Here is an 18,080-nt window from a genome sequence, read left to right as displayed (position 1 = left end):
TAATGGTAACGTTGACGTCGTCAACTGGCCCCTCTGGTGATGGCGACGAGCAACTGGAGTGGCAAAGGCTTTGATCCTCCTTAAGTTCATTGACGTTGTGCTCGCTCTGGCATGTTCCTGGACAAAACAGAGGGTGAGGGAGAGAGTTGGGATCACGACGAGTTGAACATGGGAAAAGGAGGGTTGATTGCTCACGCACAACGCCGAAATCTGTTGTCGGAGTGGTGCAGCGATGACGCCGATCTGAGCTCGGAATCGAGTGGCCTGGCTGTGGTGAGGTGGCGCATGAGCTGGGGTTTTTTATAGGCGTGGGCAGGAGGTCCAGGGAGGCATAATTTCTATGGGGTGGTGGCCGGCGGTTTCGACATCGTGTGGGTTGTGCGTGGGAGGTGGACGATAGGTCTGATGCTTGGAGCCGATGTGTCAGGGATCCGGCTTGCCTGCTCCCTCGCGATGCTCCCATCCGTGCTCCCACTCCATCCTACGGCTGTTTTTTTCCTTTTTCTTTCTAATCTAATCATCTTTCCCCCTGATTTTAAAGGGGTGGGGCCGGGCCTTATTTTGTTCCAATCAAATCATGACACATATGGGGAAGCACGGATGGGAGCACGCTGGGGGAGCAGGCAAGTCTCGTCCATGTGTCAGCGGCCGTGAGCGAGGGGGTGGCGCGGGGTGGCTGTCGATCATCAGATTTCTATAAAGTGGGTTGTGTGCTCGCCTTGGGGTAATGAGCCATGAGCCTTTGCGTTGGGCTTGGTGTTGAGCATTGTGCTCGCCTACTAACCGTACGATAGGGTTAGGGCTACTGGGCTACATGGCTGGGTTGGGTAGAATATGAATTCTTTTCCTTCTGTTTTATATTTCCCTTTTTTTACTTTGAATATGATTCAAAGATCAAGTTTGGCCCAAATCTTTTGGGAAACATTTCACAGGGGTCGACTTAATATTTGGGACCTGGGAAAAATTGCCAGCCCAAAATATTAAATAAAAGGTCATATACATTTCGTAAGCTTAATTTGGCATTATGAATAATCCCTAAAAATAATTTGAGGGTTTTAAATAATTCCAAAATTATTTTGAGCTACAAATAACAATCAATTTGATCATCTCCTAGTAAAAACACGCTATGATCAAAACAATCACAAGAAAAAATGCACAAAAAAATCTAATTCAATTATTCATATTCCAAAATTGGGCAAATTTTGGGATGTGGCAGTAATATTTTGTCAACTAACACTTAAAATGCATCCAAAACGAATATTCATACAAAATAGTTTATGCATATTACCTGAAGTTTTCTTCTAATATTGCTAGATGTATACTTTTTGGATGACATAACAATGCTGACATAACAGCAATTAAGAAAGTAGTGCAAAGTTGTGAAGGTAGCAGATCAACTCAATAAAATCTTACTTATTATCATGTCGAACTCATAAAGGACAAATTCCAGATAATTTATACTCCTAAACAATGTTCAGCTGATCGATTATCAATAACCATGTTGAAACAATTGAGATGCACTATTAATTCGTTCATAAATCTTTATCAATTTCTCGCAAAAAAATCTTTATCAATTATCACGGCCAAATCGCCTACAAAATATGTTTCCTATATAGATAGAGACATACATTACTCTATGGATTTCAATCGCACCATGACTGATAGGCATGATGAGGCATTCTTGCAGCGACTTGGCCTGACACCTCTTTGCATCGTCGCATGGGGGCTGGCGATGGGGTGTCTCCCGACTCCGGCCGAAATGTTGTTGTCTAAGGAACGAGAGTAAAAGAAGCTTGCTAGCGCTTAGCGCTAAAGATCGTGATAGCACAAAAAATTTGTGAAAAACAATATAAATATGAATTAACTTCTTTAGTATAATGAAGTACATTCATGCTGGTCAAATAAACATGAATCAACTAACATTCTCAGTCTATCACGAGCATTTTGGACATTAGCAGCCATCTACGAAGTTAGTGATATTTGACTAGCTAAGGAAATTCGACTGTGTTGATTTCTTTTCACTTCGAGTTTAGAAACCTTTTCATCAAGAAAGAAAGGTTTGGGAACTTTAGTTCCGTGATGTGCCTTTGTCTAGTTCATGTCTATGATCTATATGATCCGAGAATTTCTCATTAATTGTAGTTTTTGTACAAGTTTCTGAAGAAACCACCCCTTCACAAAGAATCGTATTATTCCAGTATAACATTTCCTGTGATGAAATACAAATTTAATACTCGGTGTTTCTCCTACATTTTTTTATGCCAACTACATGGATACATAAATAAGGTGTACAATAACTAGTTCGGAGTTTAAGATGTATCTGCAACAAAGTCTTGTATCACAGTCCGCACCGCAATAGGAATTCTCACTGAGCGAGTACCTCCATCTGACCATGTCAAGCTCCCGAAAGTGTACCCACCTTGTACTCTCTGCCTTGCTGTGAATCTCACCATAAACTTCGCGCTTTTACTACCGCTTTGGGTGAAATTAATCACAGATGGCTCCACGAACACATCTATCCCCGCTGGAGCTTCAACCACTAAATGATATGTTGCTTCTGCCGGCCCAACGTTAGTCACAGTGCGCTGAAGCACCACCTTGTCTTTGAGGTCTGGCACGGCAATTGACGGGAGGTTGAGATTGAGGTAGTAGGACTCACAACCATCTAAATATCCAAGGGTGCAGTTGAAAAACTTGTTGTACTCCCTTGCATCCACGTCGTAAACCAAGCCAGGATCAACGGCTCTTTCTGGGTCAATATGTCCACCACCAAAGTCGAAGGGGTCGGCTAGTTTCCTTGGGACCGCTTCTGCTTGGATTGGCATGCCAAAATGATCGGTCACAGATGCTGTAACCAATAATAAGGAACAATCAAGTTAGTTATATATTTTGACAAGTTGTTTTGGTGTGTGTTTATTTTTTGTATTTCAATGTTCGTACCTGTGCTGACGATGGCAGACTTGATCATGGCAGGTGACCAGCCAGGGTGAACCGACTTGAGCAGTGCGGTCACAGCGGAGACATGTGGGCACGCCATGGATGTCCCGGATTTGAACACGTAGGAGTTGCGGTCAGCTGCCAAGATGCTGACGCCAGGTGCAGCAATGTCGGGCTGTTCAAACATGTGTATGGAGAATTAGATAAGAAGTTTTAAGTTAAGAAAAACTAGAGATGCTAGGTAACAAACAAGACAATGGCAACAATTGTCTCAAGTTAGGAAGTTGAGAATAATATATACCTTGAGTATGCTAGGGAACAACATGCTTGGACCTCTGGACGAGAACGAGGCGACCCTCGGCGACAACATCCCGTTTCCGACAACGCTTGCTGCCGGGGACACCTTCACCACCGGATTCCTAAACACATGACACAGAGATGAATTAGTTCTTGGATAAGAAGGTACATATGTTCACCCTTGAGTTTCAAACAGTGTGTCAAATTCTCACTCAGTCATGTCCCAGTAGGAGAGAATTCGTTGTGCGATCTCGAAATCCACCAGAGCGCAAGGCATAACTCCCTTGCACGTGGCCAGGTGGTCCAGATTGTTGGCTGTGTACTGTGCAAAGATGAGGCCCTTGGCCCCTGCTTCGACGGTGCTTTTGATTGCCAAAGGGAGTGCTTGCCTGGGGGGCGTGGTGGCTGTCTGGGCTGGTGCGTAACAGAGGACGGTTTTGCCAGTGACATTGCTCAACGCCAGTGATTCGGCGTCGCAGCTGCACATAAGTTTCAAAATTCAACATGGTTTCATAAATCGCAGCATTTACGATCAATCAAATGTCATCAAGCGATTCATTACCTCCCCGCATATACAAGGTCCTGAAAGCCGCTGTTGTTCATAGCCGCATTGTAGTTTATAGACTGCCCCTGAATTTGAAATCAATTACAGATTAAAGAGCAAGTAAAGCTAGGAAAGCTACGGGATGGAACCAGCAATTTCTCTTGTATATCGAGGATTACGGAAAGCTTTAAGGAATAGGGATGAGATAAACATTTTTTTTGGCTAGTTTTGTAGTCCCTTTTGTATGCATATGATATGAATCGGAGCCAAAAGTTTTTCTAGAGAAACTATATGTAAGTTTGTGCATGTAGAGGGTGACACCAACTTGACTAAACATATTGATGCTACTATTTCGGTTTTGGAGTACATTTTATCCAGTACTAGCATTTTTAGTAGTTTTTTTTGGGGGGTTAGTATATTCCATGGGATACTTCGCTATTTTGGACATGTCATAAAACGGGAAATAGTTTACATATTTTCATAAATAAAAGAGAAAAACTGCTTGGTACGTACCACAAGCTTTTCTTTGTTCCGAGCGATATCAACGTCGGGAAAGAACGGTCAATCGTGCTAGCAGCCACCGTCGTAACCCATGGTACGGCATTACTTATAGTCTGTGGCACCGGGCCATCGTTCCCTCCACCAAACACGATGGATATCCCTCTTTGCACAGCATGCAGTGTCCCTGGGAGCTCATGACCAACCCCTGCAATCGATAGCGACAAAACATCCACACCATCATATATGGCGTCATCGATGGCCGCAAGGACCGCTGCGTCGGGGCAACCCGCACCCACCCAGCACGCCTTGTAGATACCGAACCGCGCACGTGGCGCCCCGCCGCGTGCCACGCCCATGCCTAGGCCTCCGTAGCTCACACCCTGCATTTCCGTGCCAGCGATAGTCGATGCGACATGTGTGCCATGGCCCTGGATGTCCCTAGGCGACTTGTAGTCACTCTTTAGCACCTCTGCACTGATGCCACGACCATACCACCGCGCACCGATGGTCTTTCGGTTGCAACTTGTGGCGTTGAACTTCTGGCCAGTCTGGCATTTCCCTTTCCACCGTGCCGGCACAGGACCATACCCGTTGTCATCAAAGCTTTGCGATTCAGGCCATATGCCTATAAATAAGCATGCATATGCATGGAGTTAACTGATTCCTGCTGTTGGGATTTCTCATGTTTTGAATTCAAAAGCTTAAGGATGGGATTACAAACCTGAATCAATCACACCCACGATGACATCTTCACCATACTTCGCTTGTTTGAGGAGTCCCGGTTGTTGTGGTCCTTGGTTATGTTCAAGGGCGAGGAAGTCCCAGCTCCGAGTTGTGTGTGTTTCATGAAAAGTGTTTGGCTTCACAGGACAACTTCGGGAAATTCTGCATTGAGAATATGCTGATTAGTTTATATCGATCATGCAAGTAGATATAAACAACTAGGGTTGACAATTACTTACTTGCGATTGCCTCAGCTTGAGACTTGGTAAGCATCGCTGCGAACCCAGAAAATCCATGCTTGTAACTGTAAACTATGGACCTCAAGGCTTCATCCTTGCTGTTGCAAGTAAAATAAAAGGTGAGCGCAAATCACTGCAGTTTCCTGCTGATTTGTCTATGATGCAACTTGAAATTGTAGCTGGTACCTCCCAAAAACAGATGTTAGTATGTCATGGTGCGACGCGATGACCACGGACGGGTCATCATGCTTCTTTTCCCCCATATACACGATATAGAGCTGAAATTCATTTTGTTTGCATAAGTTTTTAACAAACAATACCAGAGCTGAAATTTTGACGCAAACTCCTTTTCAAGAGATGGTATATATGAAAGCAGTTGGAAAGGAAGCTAAGTTAAATGCTGTGAAATTAAGAGGGATCAGCCATGCATCTTACTTTGCTCGACGCGCTAGCTGAAAGAGGCAGCAGCGCCGCAAGTAGCAGGAGAGCACCGCAGAATGATGTTTTGGAATCCATGTCTGACTTGGAGAAGAGTGCTATGTTTCTTGTGTGCTCCCTCGTTTCTCGTTTCGAAGTATATATAGCATCCAGCAGGAAAAATAATCCTGGGGTGCAAGTCTGCAAGAACACCTCAAACCGAGTATTTGTTTACGCGTTGTTAGGTGGCACACGTGAGAAAGAAAGACTACATCACCTTGTACTTGTCTGTCCGTTGCTTCTAGGGAAGAAGGCTCCGTGGTTTGATCAGGTCTGCCAGGATTAAACAACTAGCGCCAAACCATTTATAATTAATTGTGGTCTCTGATGTAATGACTTTCAAACAAGCTTTTGGGCGGCTCGTTGGGCATAAAATATTGGCGACAAAGATGCCATGACCTACTAATTAACCTGATCGATCGACTTTCGTACAATCTTCCGCCGCTCGGTACGCATAAAAGAATAGAGGCGGCTTGGATGCCAGGATCTTCTTTTTGGACCTAATTCTAAATACGCGGCGGTTGGCAGTACGTAATACACACGGCCGGGAAAGCGACTTGACTTATGGTACATTCAAACATTCCTTGGTAAATATTAGTTTGGTGATATCGATCTTATATACTCCAGTAACAATCAATTAATTCTAGCGGATGTAGTGTGGTGTGGTGGCCTCCGTGAGCTGTCTCTCGTCTTTGTTTTCTTTTGTTTGGAAATTCCTTTGCATTTATATTCTTGGCAAGAAAATGATGTCAGTGTCAGCAAATTAGATCTGAAGATCCTACATGCAAGTCGACCTCGCTCCCAGGTCACGATGGCGATTCGAGGAAAACAGCTGGTGGAAGCAGTAGCGGTATGACGCAGAGGCCGGAAGCAGCACCGGTCCTGGAGTTTCAGAGGCTCCAGGGCGAACTCAAATGAATGGGCCCAGCGAAGACATTGGAGGAAAATTTTGATTCCATACATTGATAAAAACAATCGTGAAAAGCTATAATAAAATCATTGATAGCACCCTTCCGCAATCCAATAAATTCATCTGTTCGTTTCCTCTTTCTTCTTTTTTGGGAACCAGATAAATGTTTTTTGGGCAACATGTTTGCAAGAAAAATGAACAAAGGGACCTGGAGGTTGCTGTTTAAATCAGTGAGAATCTGTGTTCTTCGGCTATCCAAATCTAATCATCAAGGAAACTAGAAGTCAAGGAGTGCTACCTTTTGAGCTTGCGTTGGTTTTCTCTTGAAGAGGAAAGAGTGATGCAGCATAATAGCGTAAGTATTTCCCTCAATTTTTGAGAACCAAGGTATTAGTCCAGTAGGAGATTACACGCAAGTCGCCTAGTACCTGCACAAACAAACAAGAACCTCGCAACCAACGCGATAAAGGGGTTGTCAATCCCTTCACGGTCACTTACCAAAGTGAGATCTGATAAAAATAATAAGATAAATAGTTTTGGTATTTTTGTTGTATAGATTGGAAAATAAAGATTACAAAATAGAAATAGCAACACTGGTGGAAAAACAGGCTTCCGTCCAGCCCCATAAGTCGCGAAGTTGTAGGAACCGCGACTAATGGGACCTTTAGTCGCGGTTCTGGAGGTGAACCGCGACCAAAGGCCTGGGCCCAGGGCGCTCGGTGGCCAGCTGGCGCACGTGAGGGTCTTTAGTCGCGGTTGGCCAGGACAACCGCGACTAAAGGCCTTCGGGCACCTTTAGTCACGGTTTGCCAGGCCAACCGCAACTAAAGCCCCTCCCCTATATATACCCATCCAGCAGCCAACACTTAGCCATTTGGAGCCATTCTCTTCACAAGTGGGTGTAGGTTTGCTTTTGGTTCCTCTTATGCACATAAGGTGTTTGATGAAATGCCCCAAGAGCATGAAACAAACATGACATGAAGTGTTGGAGCCACACTCCTCGATCGCGGTTAGCAACTTGATGAACCTTTGATGTGTCATTGATAAAATATGCATGTGTGCAGTTCATTGTTTAATTTATATTGTTTGTAGCTAGTTAGTTTAACAAATGCATGATGGTTAATTATATATTTTATATTATAATAATGCAGATGAATCGGCAATGGATGTACGGTAACCGACTCTCCGGCGAGTTCACTACGGGTTTGAAAGATTTCCTCGTAGTGGCTAATGCGAACAAGCAGGGGGGTTTTGTTATCTATCCATGTGTTATCTGTAAGAATCAGAAGGGTTACTCTTCCTCAAGAGATGTTCACATGCATCTGCTTCGGCACGTTTTCATGCCAAGCTATAATTGTTGGACCAAGCATGGAGAAAGAGGGGTTATAATGGAAGAAGATGAAGAAGGGGATGATTTCATCGATGAAAGCTATCTTGCTCATTTCGGTGATACTTTCATGGAGGATGCTGAAGGTGAAGGGGAAGGTGAAGAAGAGGCACGTGATGATCCCGTTGATGATCTTGGTCGGACCATTGCTGATGCACGGAGACGCTGCGAAACTGAAAAGGAGAGGGAGAATTTGGATCGCATGTTAGAGGATCACAGAAAGGCGCTGTACCCCGGATGCGATGATGGTCTGAAAAAGCTGGGCTGCACACTGGATTTGCTGAAATGGAAGGCAGAGGCAGGTGTAGCTGACTCGGCATTTGAAAACTTGCTGAAAATGTTGAAGAATATGTTTCCAAAGGATAACGAGTTGCCCGCCAGTACGTACGAAGCAAAGAAGGTTGTCTGCCCTCTAGGTTTAGAGGTTCTGAAGATACATGCATGCATCAACGACTGCATCCTCTACTGCGGTGAATACGAGAATTTGAATGAATGTCCGGTATGCACTGCATTGCGTTATAAGATCAGAGGCGATGACCCTGGTGACGATGTTGAGGGCCAGAAACCCAGGAAGAGGGTTCCCGCCAAGGTGATGTGGTATGCTCCTATAATACCACGGTTGAAACGTCTGTTCAGGAACAAAGAGCATGCCAAGTTGTTGCGATGGCACAAAGAGGACCGTAAGTCGGACGGGGAGTTGAGACACACCGCAGATGGAACGCAATGGAGAAAGATCGACAGATGGTTCAAAGATTTTGCAGCTGACGCAAGGAACATAAGATTTGCTCTAAGTACGGATGGCATGAATCCTTTTGGCGAGCAGAGCTCCAGCCATAGCACCTGGCCCGTGACTCTATGCATCTACAACCTTCCTCCTTGGTTGTGCATGAAGCGAAAGTTCATTATGATGCCAGTGCTCATCCAAGGTCCGAAGCAACCCGGCAACGACATCGATGTGTACCTAAGGCCATTAGTTGATGAACTTTTATAGCTGTGGGGTGGTGTCCGTGTGTGGGATGAGCACAAACAAGAGGAATTTCACCTACGAGCGTTGCTTTTCGTAACCATCAACGATTGGCCTGCTCTTAGTAACCTTTCGGGACTGTCAAATAAGGGATACAATGCATGCACGCACTGCTTACATGAGACTGAAAGTGTACATTTGCCAAATTGTAAGAAGAACGTGTACCTTGGGCATCGTCGATTTCTTCCGAAAATTCATCCAGTAAGAAAGAAAGGCAAGCATTACAACGGCAAGGCAGATCACCGGCCGAAGCCTGCGGAACGCACTGGTGCTGAGGTATTTGATATGGTCAAGGATTTGAAAGTCATCTTTGGAAAGGGTCCTGGCGGACAATCAGTTCCGAAGGGAGCTGACGGGCACGCAGCCATGTGGAAGAAGAAATCTATATTCTGGGAGCTAGAATATTGGAAAGTCCTAGATGTCCGCTCTGCAATCGACGTGATGCACGTTACGAAGAATATTTGCGTGAACCTCCTAAGCTTCTTGGGGGTGTATGGGAAGACAAATGATACAAAGGAAGCACGGCAGGACCAGCAACATTTGAAAGACCCTGATGACCGGCATCCGGAATGGTTTCAAGGTCGTGCCAGCTACGCTCTGACCAAAGAAGAGAAGGTCATCTTTTTTGAATGCCTGAGCAGTATGAAGGTCCCGTCTGGATTCTCGTCCAATATAAAGGGAATAATAAACATGGCGGAGAAAAAGTTCCAAAACCTGAAGTCTCACGACTGCCACGTGATTATGACGCAATTGCTTCCGATTGCTTTGAGGGGGCTCCTGCCGGAAAATGTTCGAGTAGCCATTGTGAAGCTATGTGCATTCCTCAATGCAATCTCTCAGAAGGTAATCAATCCAGAAGTTCTACCACGGTTACAGAACGATGTGATCCAATGTCTTGTCAGTTTCGAGTTGGTGTTCCCGCCATCCTTCTTCAATATTATGACGCACCTCCTGGTTCACCTAGTCGAAGAGATTTTCGTTCTCGGTCCTGTATTTCTACACAATATGTTCCCCTTCGAGAGGTTCATGGGAGTATTAAAGAAATATGTTCGTAACCGTGCTAGGCCAGAAGGAAGCATCGCCAAGGGCTATGGAAATGAGGAGGTAATTAAGTTTTGTGTTGACTTTGTTCCTGACCTTAAGCCGATTGGTCTTCCTCGATCGCGGCACGAGGGGAGACTAAGTGGAAAAGGCACGATCGGAAGGAAATCAACGATATGTATGGACGGCCATTCTCTGACTGAAGCACACCACACTGTACTGACCAATTCCAGCTTGGTGGCTCCGTACTTTGAGAAACACAAGAATATTTTACGCTCGGACAACCCGGGGAAGCCTGAATCCTGGATTAGGAAGGCTCACATGGAGACTTTCGGCAGTTGGTTGAGAAAACATTTAATGAATGATAATGATGTTGTAGATCAGCTGTACATGTTGGCCAAGACACCATCTTCGACTATAACGACTTTCCAAGGGTACGAGATAAATGGGAATACATTTTACACGATCGCCCAAGATAAAAAGAGCACCAACCAAAACAGTGGTGTCCGCTTTGATGCAGCAACCGAGAATGGGCAAAAGGTCACATATTATGGTTACATAGAGGAGATATGGGAACTTGACTATGGACCCTCCTTTAAGGTCCCTTTGTTCCGGTGCAAATGGTTCAAGCTAACAGGAGGTGGGGTAAAGGTGGACCAGCAATACGGAATGACAATGGTGGATTTCAACAATCTTGGTTACCTTGACGAACCATTCGTCCTAGCGAAAGATGTCGCTCAGGTTTTCTATGTGAAGGACATGAGTAGCAAACCGAGGAAACGGAAAGATAAGAAAACGATCAGTACATCATGCGATGATCCAAAGCGCCACATTGTTCTTTCAGGGAAAAGAAACATCGTGGGAGTGGAGGACAAGACAGACATGTCAGAAGATTATAATATGTTTGCTTATCGTGGGTGTTTTTTTAGGGATCGAGAGGGGACGGCGAGGGTTATAAATGTGTTGTCCTCGCCTCCCCTCTCCGTGACGCCGTCGTCTGCCGCCCCGTCTCGCGCTCTACCGCGACACCCTCTCCCACCCCTTCCTCGCCCCCTCCTTTTGCCACCGCCCTTTCGCCACCGCCACCGCCACCGCCCCCCTTCTTCACTTAATTAATTTGTTTTTACTACATGTTTTCAGGACTGACATAATGGCGGACGATAGAGCTGACCCGATTATGGACAACTATGATCCGGACGGTGAAGCACATATGTTCGGCATCATAAACGGCGATATTCTATATGTGCCGACCGGAGAAGAAGAAGATGATATCTCTTCTTATCTGAACCTTGACGGTGAAGATGAAGGGCGCCGTCAGCAAGATGATGCCGAACAAACGTCGATAAACGACGATCTTCAAATGGAAGTAGCAACCACCTCCGGCGCCGAGGTATATATATACATTGAGCGTGATACAAACTAACTGATTTAAATAAATATGTGTGTACTAACGCGCGCGACTCTCTTTCTTATTTTAGCCCTCGGCCGGATCGTCGAAACAATCGAGTACGTCGTCAAAGCGTGGCGCAACCAAGACGATGAAACAAGGAGAAACATGCACCATCGAGGTTGTCGACAGTGCAACCGGCAGGCCGCTGGAGCCCCGCAAGAACGCCACCAAGTTTGTCAGCCAATGCGGAGCCATTGTTAGAGACAACGTCTCGATCACCGTCCAGGAGTGGAATGAGCCAAAGAAGGCACGAATTGATGGTTTCACTTTTGTCGATAAGAGAACAAAAAAAGATTGCTTCAAGAAGCTTATGGAACATTTCGTTCTACCTCCGGAATACAACAAATTCGATGAGGAGGGTAACAAGATTGAGGAAAACAAGGAGAGGAGGAGGCTAGTCAAACAGTTCGCTCTTCATAAGATGGCCGACGCATTCCGGAAATTCAAGCAAAATCTAGCCCATGACTTTGTCAAGCAGAACAAGACTCCGGATTTCAAAGGACAATATGAAAAACTGAAACATGATTGGCCAGAATTTGTGAAGCAAAAGAAATCGGAGCAGTTCATTCAAATATCGAAAAAAATAAGGAAAATGCGGCTAAGAAGGAGTACAATCATGTTATGGGGCCAGGAGGGTATCGCATTTGGGTGCCTAGGTTGGAGAAGATGGAGAACGAGCTGAGGGCGCGAGGAATCCGTCCAGGTACGGAGGGATGGGACCCAAGGGCCAAAAGCTGGTGGTACGGGCATGGGGGAACGCTGAACCCGGAGACAGGGGAGTGTGTTTACCGGGGCAAATTAATTAAACCCACCCAAGCCCTTATTAACGCAATGAGGGATGCTCAACAGGGGAAGATCAAGTTCAACAGAGAGAACGACGCGCTGACAAAAGCCCTCGGGAATCCTGAACACGGAGGACGTGTACGAGGCATGGGGCACATTCCATGGAAAATAGGGTTCCCCCAGAACGATGACCCGTACGGTTACAGAAGCCGTAAGAGAAAGATGGATCGGGAAGCAGATGTTGTGGCGCGGTTGGCATCGGAAATGGATGTGATGAAGAAAACCATGAGTGTACTAGTAGCCGAAAGAGATGCAGCTCGGGTGCAGCATGAAGATCATCCAGCGGATCTCGGAAGCCAGCAGCGGAGAAGCAGCGTGGCTTCCACGGAGGCCCCACCGGCTGGTGCAGATGCACCGACGATCGAAATTACTGCACCGGAGCCTCTGGTGGTCGAAATTACTGCACCGGAGCCTCTGGTGGTCGAAATTACTTCACCGGAGCCTCCTCGCTACCCCGTGGACGATATAAAGGAGATGAAAGAATGTCATCTGTATTATCCTATCGGGAACATGTCCATGAAGGTAGCCATCGGCAGTGCTTTACCATGTTTACCTGGAGCACTCCACCACAACAACCCCATTCAAGATGGCTATGCTCGTGTCACGGTGGAGGACATAGTCCAAGGGTTTGAGGACCTGGAGATTGACATTGCTACACCTGAAGGGGAGAAAAGACTTGGAGATGTCAAGCGCCATTTCATTCTATGGCAAAAGAAGTTTATCAAGCTTCCAGGCGAGGCGCCAAGGACAACAAGTCCACCCCCCTACGGTGGTGGTGGTGGCGGTGGCGGTGGTGGTGGTGGTGGTGGTGGTGGTGGTGGCGGTTCACCTACACCTCCGTCACGTCAGCCGACGCCGCCCCCCCAGTCCACAATGTCCGGCGGGTGATCAGCCGCCGCCCCCCAGTCCTCGTCCGACGGGTGATCAGACGCCGCCCCCCAATCCACCTCCGGCAAAGAAGCAGAAGCAGTCCTGGATTATTAACCCGGACCCTTATGTACCTAAGACCACAAAGGTACCGGAGCCATCACTGAAGCCTCTCCCCACAAGGCCTTGGGAACGTAGTGCCGAGGAAGTCGACGCGGCCGCGGCTGCTGATTTGGAGAAATGGAAGGCGGACTGCAAGAAGAAAAGAGAGCCCGAGCCCAAGCCAGTATTTTCTGATGAGCAAAAGAAGTGGGCTAAGTCATTTTTGAGCACACCGTCCCAAGCCGCGAAGAATCTGCCTAACGACTATGCACGTGAACTTCGCAGGCAGGCACTCATGTTCAAGGAGAACAAAGAGCAGGAGAAGGCCAAAAGTAAAAAAAGCGGGAAACAAGTTGCCCAGCTCGGGGAACAAAGTAAACAATCGATTGCCCCGCTTATAGTGGAAGCCTTCTGTCCGGATGCCCCCGAGATCATACAAGCTGCGGCAGCACAGGGATTGACTGTAACGAGTGCCAGAGAACAAGCGGCCAACTTAGGTATTACTCTTCGTGAACTGTTAGGCCTTGATGAGGCGCCAGTGAAGGAGGTAGTAATTACATATGTCAAGAATGGGCCTCTCGTCGAGCCTGCGCAGGAAAAGGATCTACCTCCACAAATGAAAGGTCTGCTGAAATGGTACAAGGGTTACATAAAAAATAAAAACGCCAAAGAATATATTTATGCGGAAGTTAGACATGAGCATCACTTCAAACATTACTATGTACAAATTGAACTGAGTGAATTGTTCCAGCTTTTCAATCTGCGCGAGCTCGATAAATCTATCATCAGTTGCTACGTTCTGTAAGTGATTTATTAATTCTACCCCATCTCGTTCATATTGCCTGCACTATATATATGTCCTAACTATATTGTTGTGTCCGCTATTATACATGCAGAATGAAGATTAAGGAATGCAGAGTAAGGAACATCCATGATGTTGGGTTCATTGACCCACACATCGTTAATGGACATGTGTTGGAGTGTTACCCCGCCGACGTGGAGGCAGACCTGTGGCAGTTTCTTACAAAGCAGGAACTCAAAAGTGATATTCTATTTCCTTACCATTTTGAGTGAGTGTTTCTGTCTTGAGCACATTCTCTTTTGTTTACTCCATGCATGGTATGTGGCCGGCTAATCGATGAGTTATGCATGACGTACTGTGCATGTATCGTGTCCGCAGGTTCCACTGGATTCTGCTAGTAATTAAAGTTAACACCTCAGAATGTCTCGTCCACGACTCTGTGAATATGGATCCAAAGCTTTGGGGCGGCATGAGAAGAATGCTGCAGAAGTAATTATTTTCATTCATTTGTGCTCTATATCGATCGGCCTATTTCGTTCATTTCCTAATATCAAGTAACTAATTAATAACTCTCTTGTTCATTTAATTTTCTTTGCCTCGTAGGGTTTGGAGACGGTTCGTAGATACAAAGGTCGGTGAATTCAAAAAAGAGCTAGAATTCAAAATGTTAAAGGCTAAGAATGCTGGGGATATTCAGCCACCGGAGACCAATCTATGTGGATACTATGTCTGTGAGATGATCCGGAGATACACCTCTGAGCGGGTTCCGAGTGATACCAATGCTCAGAGGAATAACCTCCGGTGGATGCTTAGTCCAGAAGCTCGCTTCCGACCACTTCAAGAGGAACTAGCTGGATGGTTCAGCAGGGTAGTCCTCCATCCTAAAGGAGAACACTATTACGAGGACGTAGACCTTTATATGCATTAAATCATGTATGGAAACTTGTTCAAAATTGTATATGGTCATCCGATGATATTGAATATATATTGTATATTCCTCTTGAATTCTTTTTGGTTCTAATTTCAAATTTATTTGAAATTGTACATTCATATGCATGTATGTAGTACCGTAGAATATATGAAACTCCTTCAAAATTAAAATAAAGCACAAAAGAAATAAAACAATACAAATTAAACAGAAAACAAGTTTAGGGGGGGGGGCTAAAACCCTAAACCTGTGGCGGCCTTTAGTCGCGGTTGGCCAGAAGAACCGCGACTAAAGGTCCTCCGCCCCGACGGCCGCCTGGCGCCCACGTGGACGGGCCGTTAGTCGCGGTTCTTAAGCAGCCGCGACTAAAGGTGGGGGGCTTTAGTCGCGCTTATTTGGTCGCGGTTGCGCAACCGCGACTAATGGCAGTTGCGAACCGCGACCAAAGGCCTTTTTTCCACCAGTGAAAAGTGATGAACCGTTGCTTACAATGCAAATAGTGTGATCGTGTTGCCAGGACATAAATAATCTGCCATACTACAATAAAGGTATGTGTGGGAGGTTATTAGGTTAACAAATATTAATAACACCAAATAGATGCTATATACACCTTTCTGGAATTCCAGTGTACTTCTTCCGCCTCTTGGGTGTTATTTCCACACCATCTTGCAACCTTGTCTCACATGTTCTAACATCATGTCCTTTTCCACGGCAGTAGCCGCAAAACCTTGTCTGCTGGACGCCAGACTGTCCTCCTGGTTGCTTACAAGTCTCATCTATGGCTGGCAATTGTCTTGGTTTCTGTATTATTCCTTCCAACCTGGACTTGTACCTCGAGTTGTGATTCCTTCCCTTTTTCTTCTTTATCAGTGGTGCTTTAATAGAACTAATTGATATGGACTTGTTGCTATTCTCATCAACTTCATAAACTTTTTGAGGAATCAACATCACTACAGTCATCCATCACAGAATTGTGACTAGAATTCACATCTTCGCTTCATTGGTGAGAGCCATATCCTATCTGACAAGTGGTAGATATGGAGTACATGTACACTGAAACCTCTTTCTTCAATCGCTCGATGTTCCTCATAACTATGTCATATGTTTCATTGTCATGGTCACCAAGGCTTGGAATTTCAATTGTTGCCATATGTATCATCTTATGTCTGAATTCTTTAGTCAATATAGGTCCCTTTTCAACATTTGGTTCAACTAGATTGGCAGGGACTGCAGACCTAGCTTGTCGAGTCCAATGCTTCATGATGTGCAAATCTGGTATTTTACATACACCTAAATGAAGCATAACCTGAAATTTGACAACATTGGATTAGGTACAAAATATGGGATATATATAAATATATGTGACGAAAAGAATTCTTATGAGTAAATAGACTCACCCTAAGTGCATGGCAACAAAGTATGCCAAAATGACTGTACAACCCACACTGGCATTTGTAAAATTGACCGTTGCAGCTGATCTCAATATTGAAAATAACGCGAGACCAAGCCTCTCTAGTTGCAGATTCAATGTGTCGTACCTCATATAATGCACCATCAGTCAAAACAGTAACAATGTAAGAGCTTGATTTGAGTAGTTCTTGAAGAAAAAGTTTGTACACACTGATCGTGTATATCTTAGATGCATGATGCTCAATTGGATATCTCATTGTCAGCTTTATGGATCTCTAGAGAAGATATCAATTGTTAGTAAATATTATATATACAATGTTTTATTATATAGGTATGGCAAAGCATAGTGTACCTGACTCGTGTTTTTCTCGGCCACATTATCATCTTTCTCCCTCTGGCTGATTAGTTTGGTGTACTGTTTTACAAAAACATTCAGAGACGATTGAGCAGCGATGTAAATCTTCAATACATGGTTGGCGCTTTCACTACGCTGAGTGCTGGTCAGTCGGGCACAGAAGATGTCGTTGAAGTATGGTTTTGCCCATTTCGCTCTACACTCATACACCCTAGTCATGAATGGATTGGAACGGAGGTTATATTTTTCGATGAGGAAATCCCATGCCCTCTCGAACTCATCAACAGTTAGCATATGGTTCACTACCATGTTGAAATCATCACCAAAACTTAAATGCTTTTTGTATACATGTCCCAATACTTCCTGAGCCCTACTCAAGACATGCCATTTACACCACCGGTGTGTGGTCTTGGGTAAAGTTCTCTTAATTGCCACTGCCATCGCCAAAGCTTGGTCTGCAGTTCAAATAAAATAAGGTCATTTTAGGATTGGATATATATATTTCTCATGCTGGTTAATAACTTGTTGGAAATATGATAGACAAACCTGTCAACATCGTACATCGTGCTTTACCACCCATCATCAGAACTAAGCCCTCGAAAGCCCAATCGAAATATTCTGCAGTCTCGTTTGTAAGAAGTACTCCAGCGAAAATAATACTCTGGAAGTGGATATTCACTCTAGTGAACATCCCAAACGGCATCTTGTATATGTTGGTCTCATACGTTGTATCGAATGTTACAACATCACCAAAGTGAGAATATAGAGCTCTGCTCGGACCACTTGTCCACATGAGAGACCTTAGATTTTTATTGGCGTCCAGCTGCATTGAGAAAACAAACCTATTGTCCTGAGCTATATTGTCTCTGAAACCCTCAATTGTTTTTCTTACATCATCTTTTAGAGCTTCAGCTGCAATGTCCGAACACAAAGTCCTCAAAGCTTTCTTCGTGAATGGAACACCATCCGCTGTACCATAGAAGCTGCCAACTATGCCATTTATTCTGCTAACACTAGTAGAAAAAGGGCCTATTGTCCCGGTTCGTAAGGGCCTTTTGTCCTGGTTCCTGAACCGGGACTAAAGGGTCGGTACTAATGCCCTGTCCCTTTAGTCCCGGTTCAATCCAGAACCGGGACAGATGGGCCTCCACGTGGCCTGTGCGCGGAGCCCAAGCAGGAGGGCCTTTGGTCCCGGTTGGTGGCACCAACCGGGACCAATAGACATCCACGCGTCAGCATTTCT

The 18,080-nt window shown here is 45.2% G+C and overlaps 1 protein-coding gene and 1 pseudogene across 1 annotated transcript; both read right to left on the bottom strand.

The window, feature by feature from the left end:
* Positions 1 to 2,239: 2,239 nt before the first annotated feature.
* Positions 2,240 to 5,757, bottom strand: LOC119332559 (annotated as a pseudogene).
* Positions 5,758 to 16,003: 10,246 nt separating this feature from the next.
* On the bottom strand, positions 16,004 to 17,289 carry LOC119331847 (protein FAR1-RELATED SEQUENCE 5-like). The gene is made up of 3 exons (XM_037605022.1): positions 16,835 to 17,289; positions 16,470 to 16,757; positions 16,004 to 16,378 (listed from the first exon to the last, which is right to left on the bottom strand). The coding sequence occupies exons 1-3, from the start codon at positions 17,276 to 17,278 to the stop codon at positions 16,070 to 16,072; spliced, it is 1,041 nt and encodes a 346-aa protein (XP_037460919.1). The 5' UTR covers positions 17,279 to 17,289; the 3' UTR covers positions 16,004 to 16,069.
* Positions 17,290 to 18,080: the final 791 nt, after the last annotated feature.

Source organism: Triticum dicoccoides, chromosome 7A, assembly GCF_002162155.2.
Source record: "Triticum dicoccoides isolate Atlit2015 ecotype Zavitan chromosome 7A, WEW_v2.0, whole genome shotgun sequence".
Lineage (NCBI taxonomy): Eukaryota > Viridiplantae > Streptophyta > Magnoliopsida > Poales > Poaceae > Triticum > Triticum dicoccoides.
Note: the sequence above shows the minus strand (reverse complement) of the source record. Positions and strands in the feature narration are given on the sequence as shown.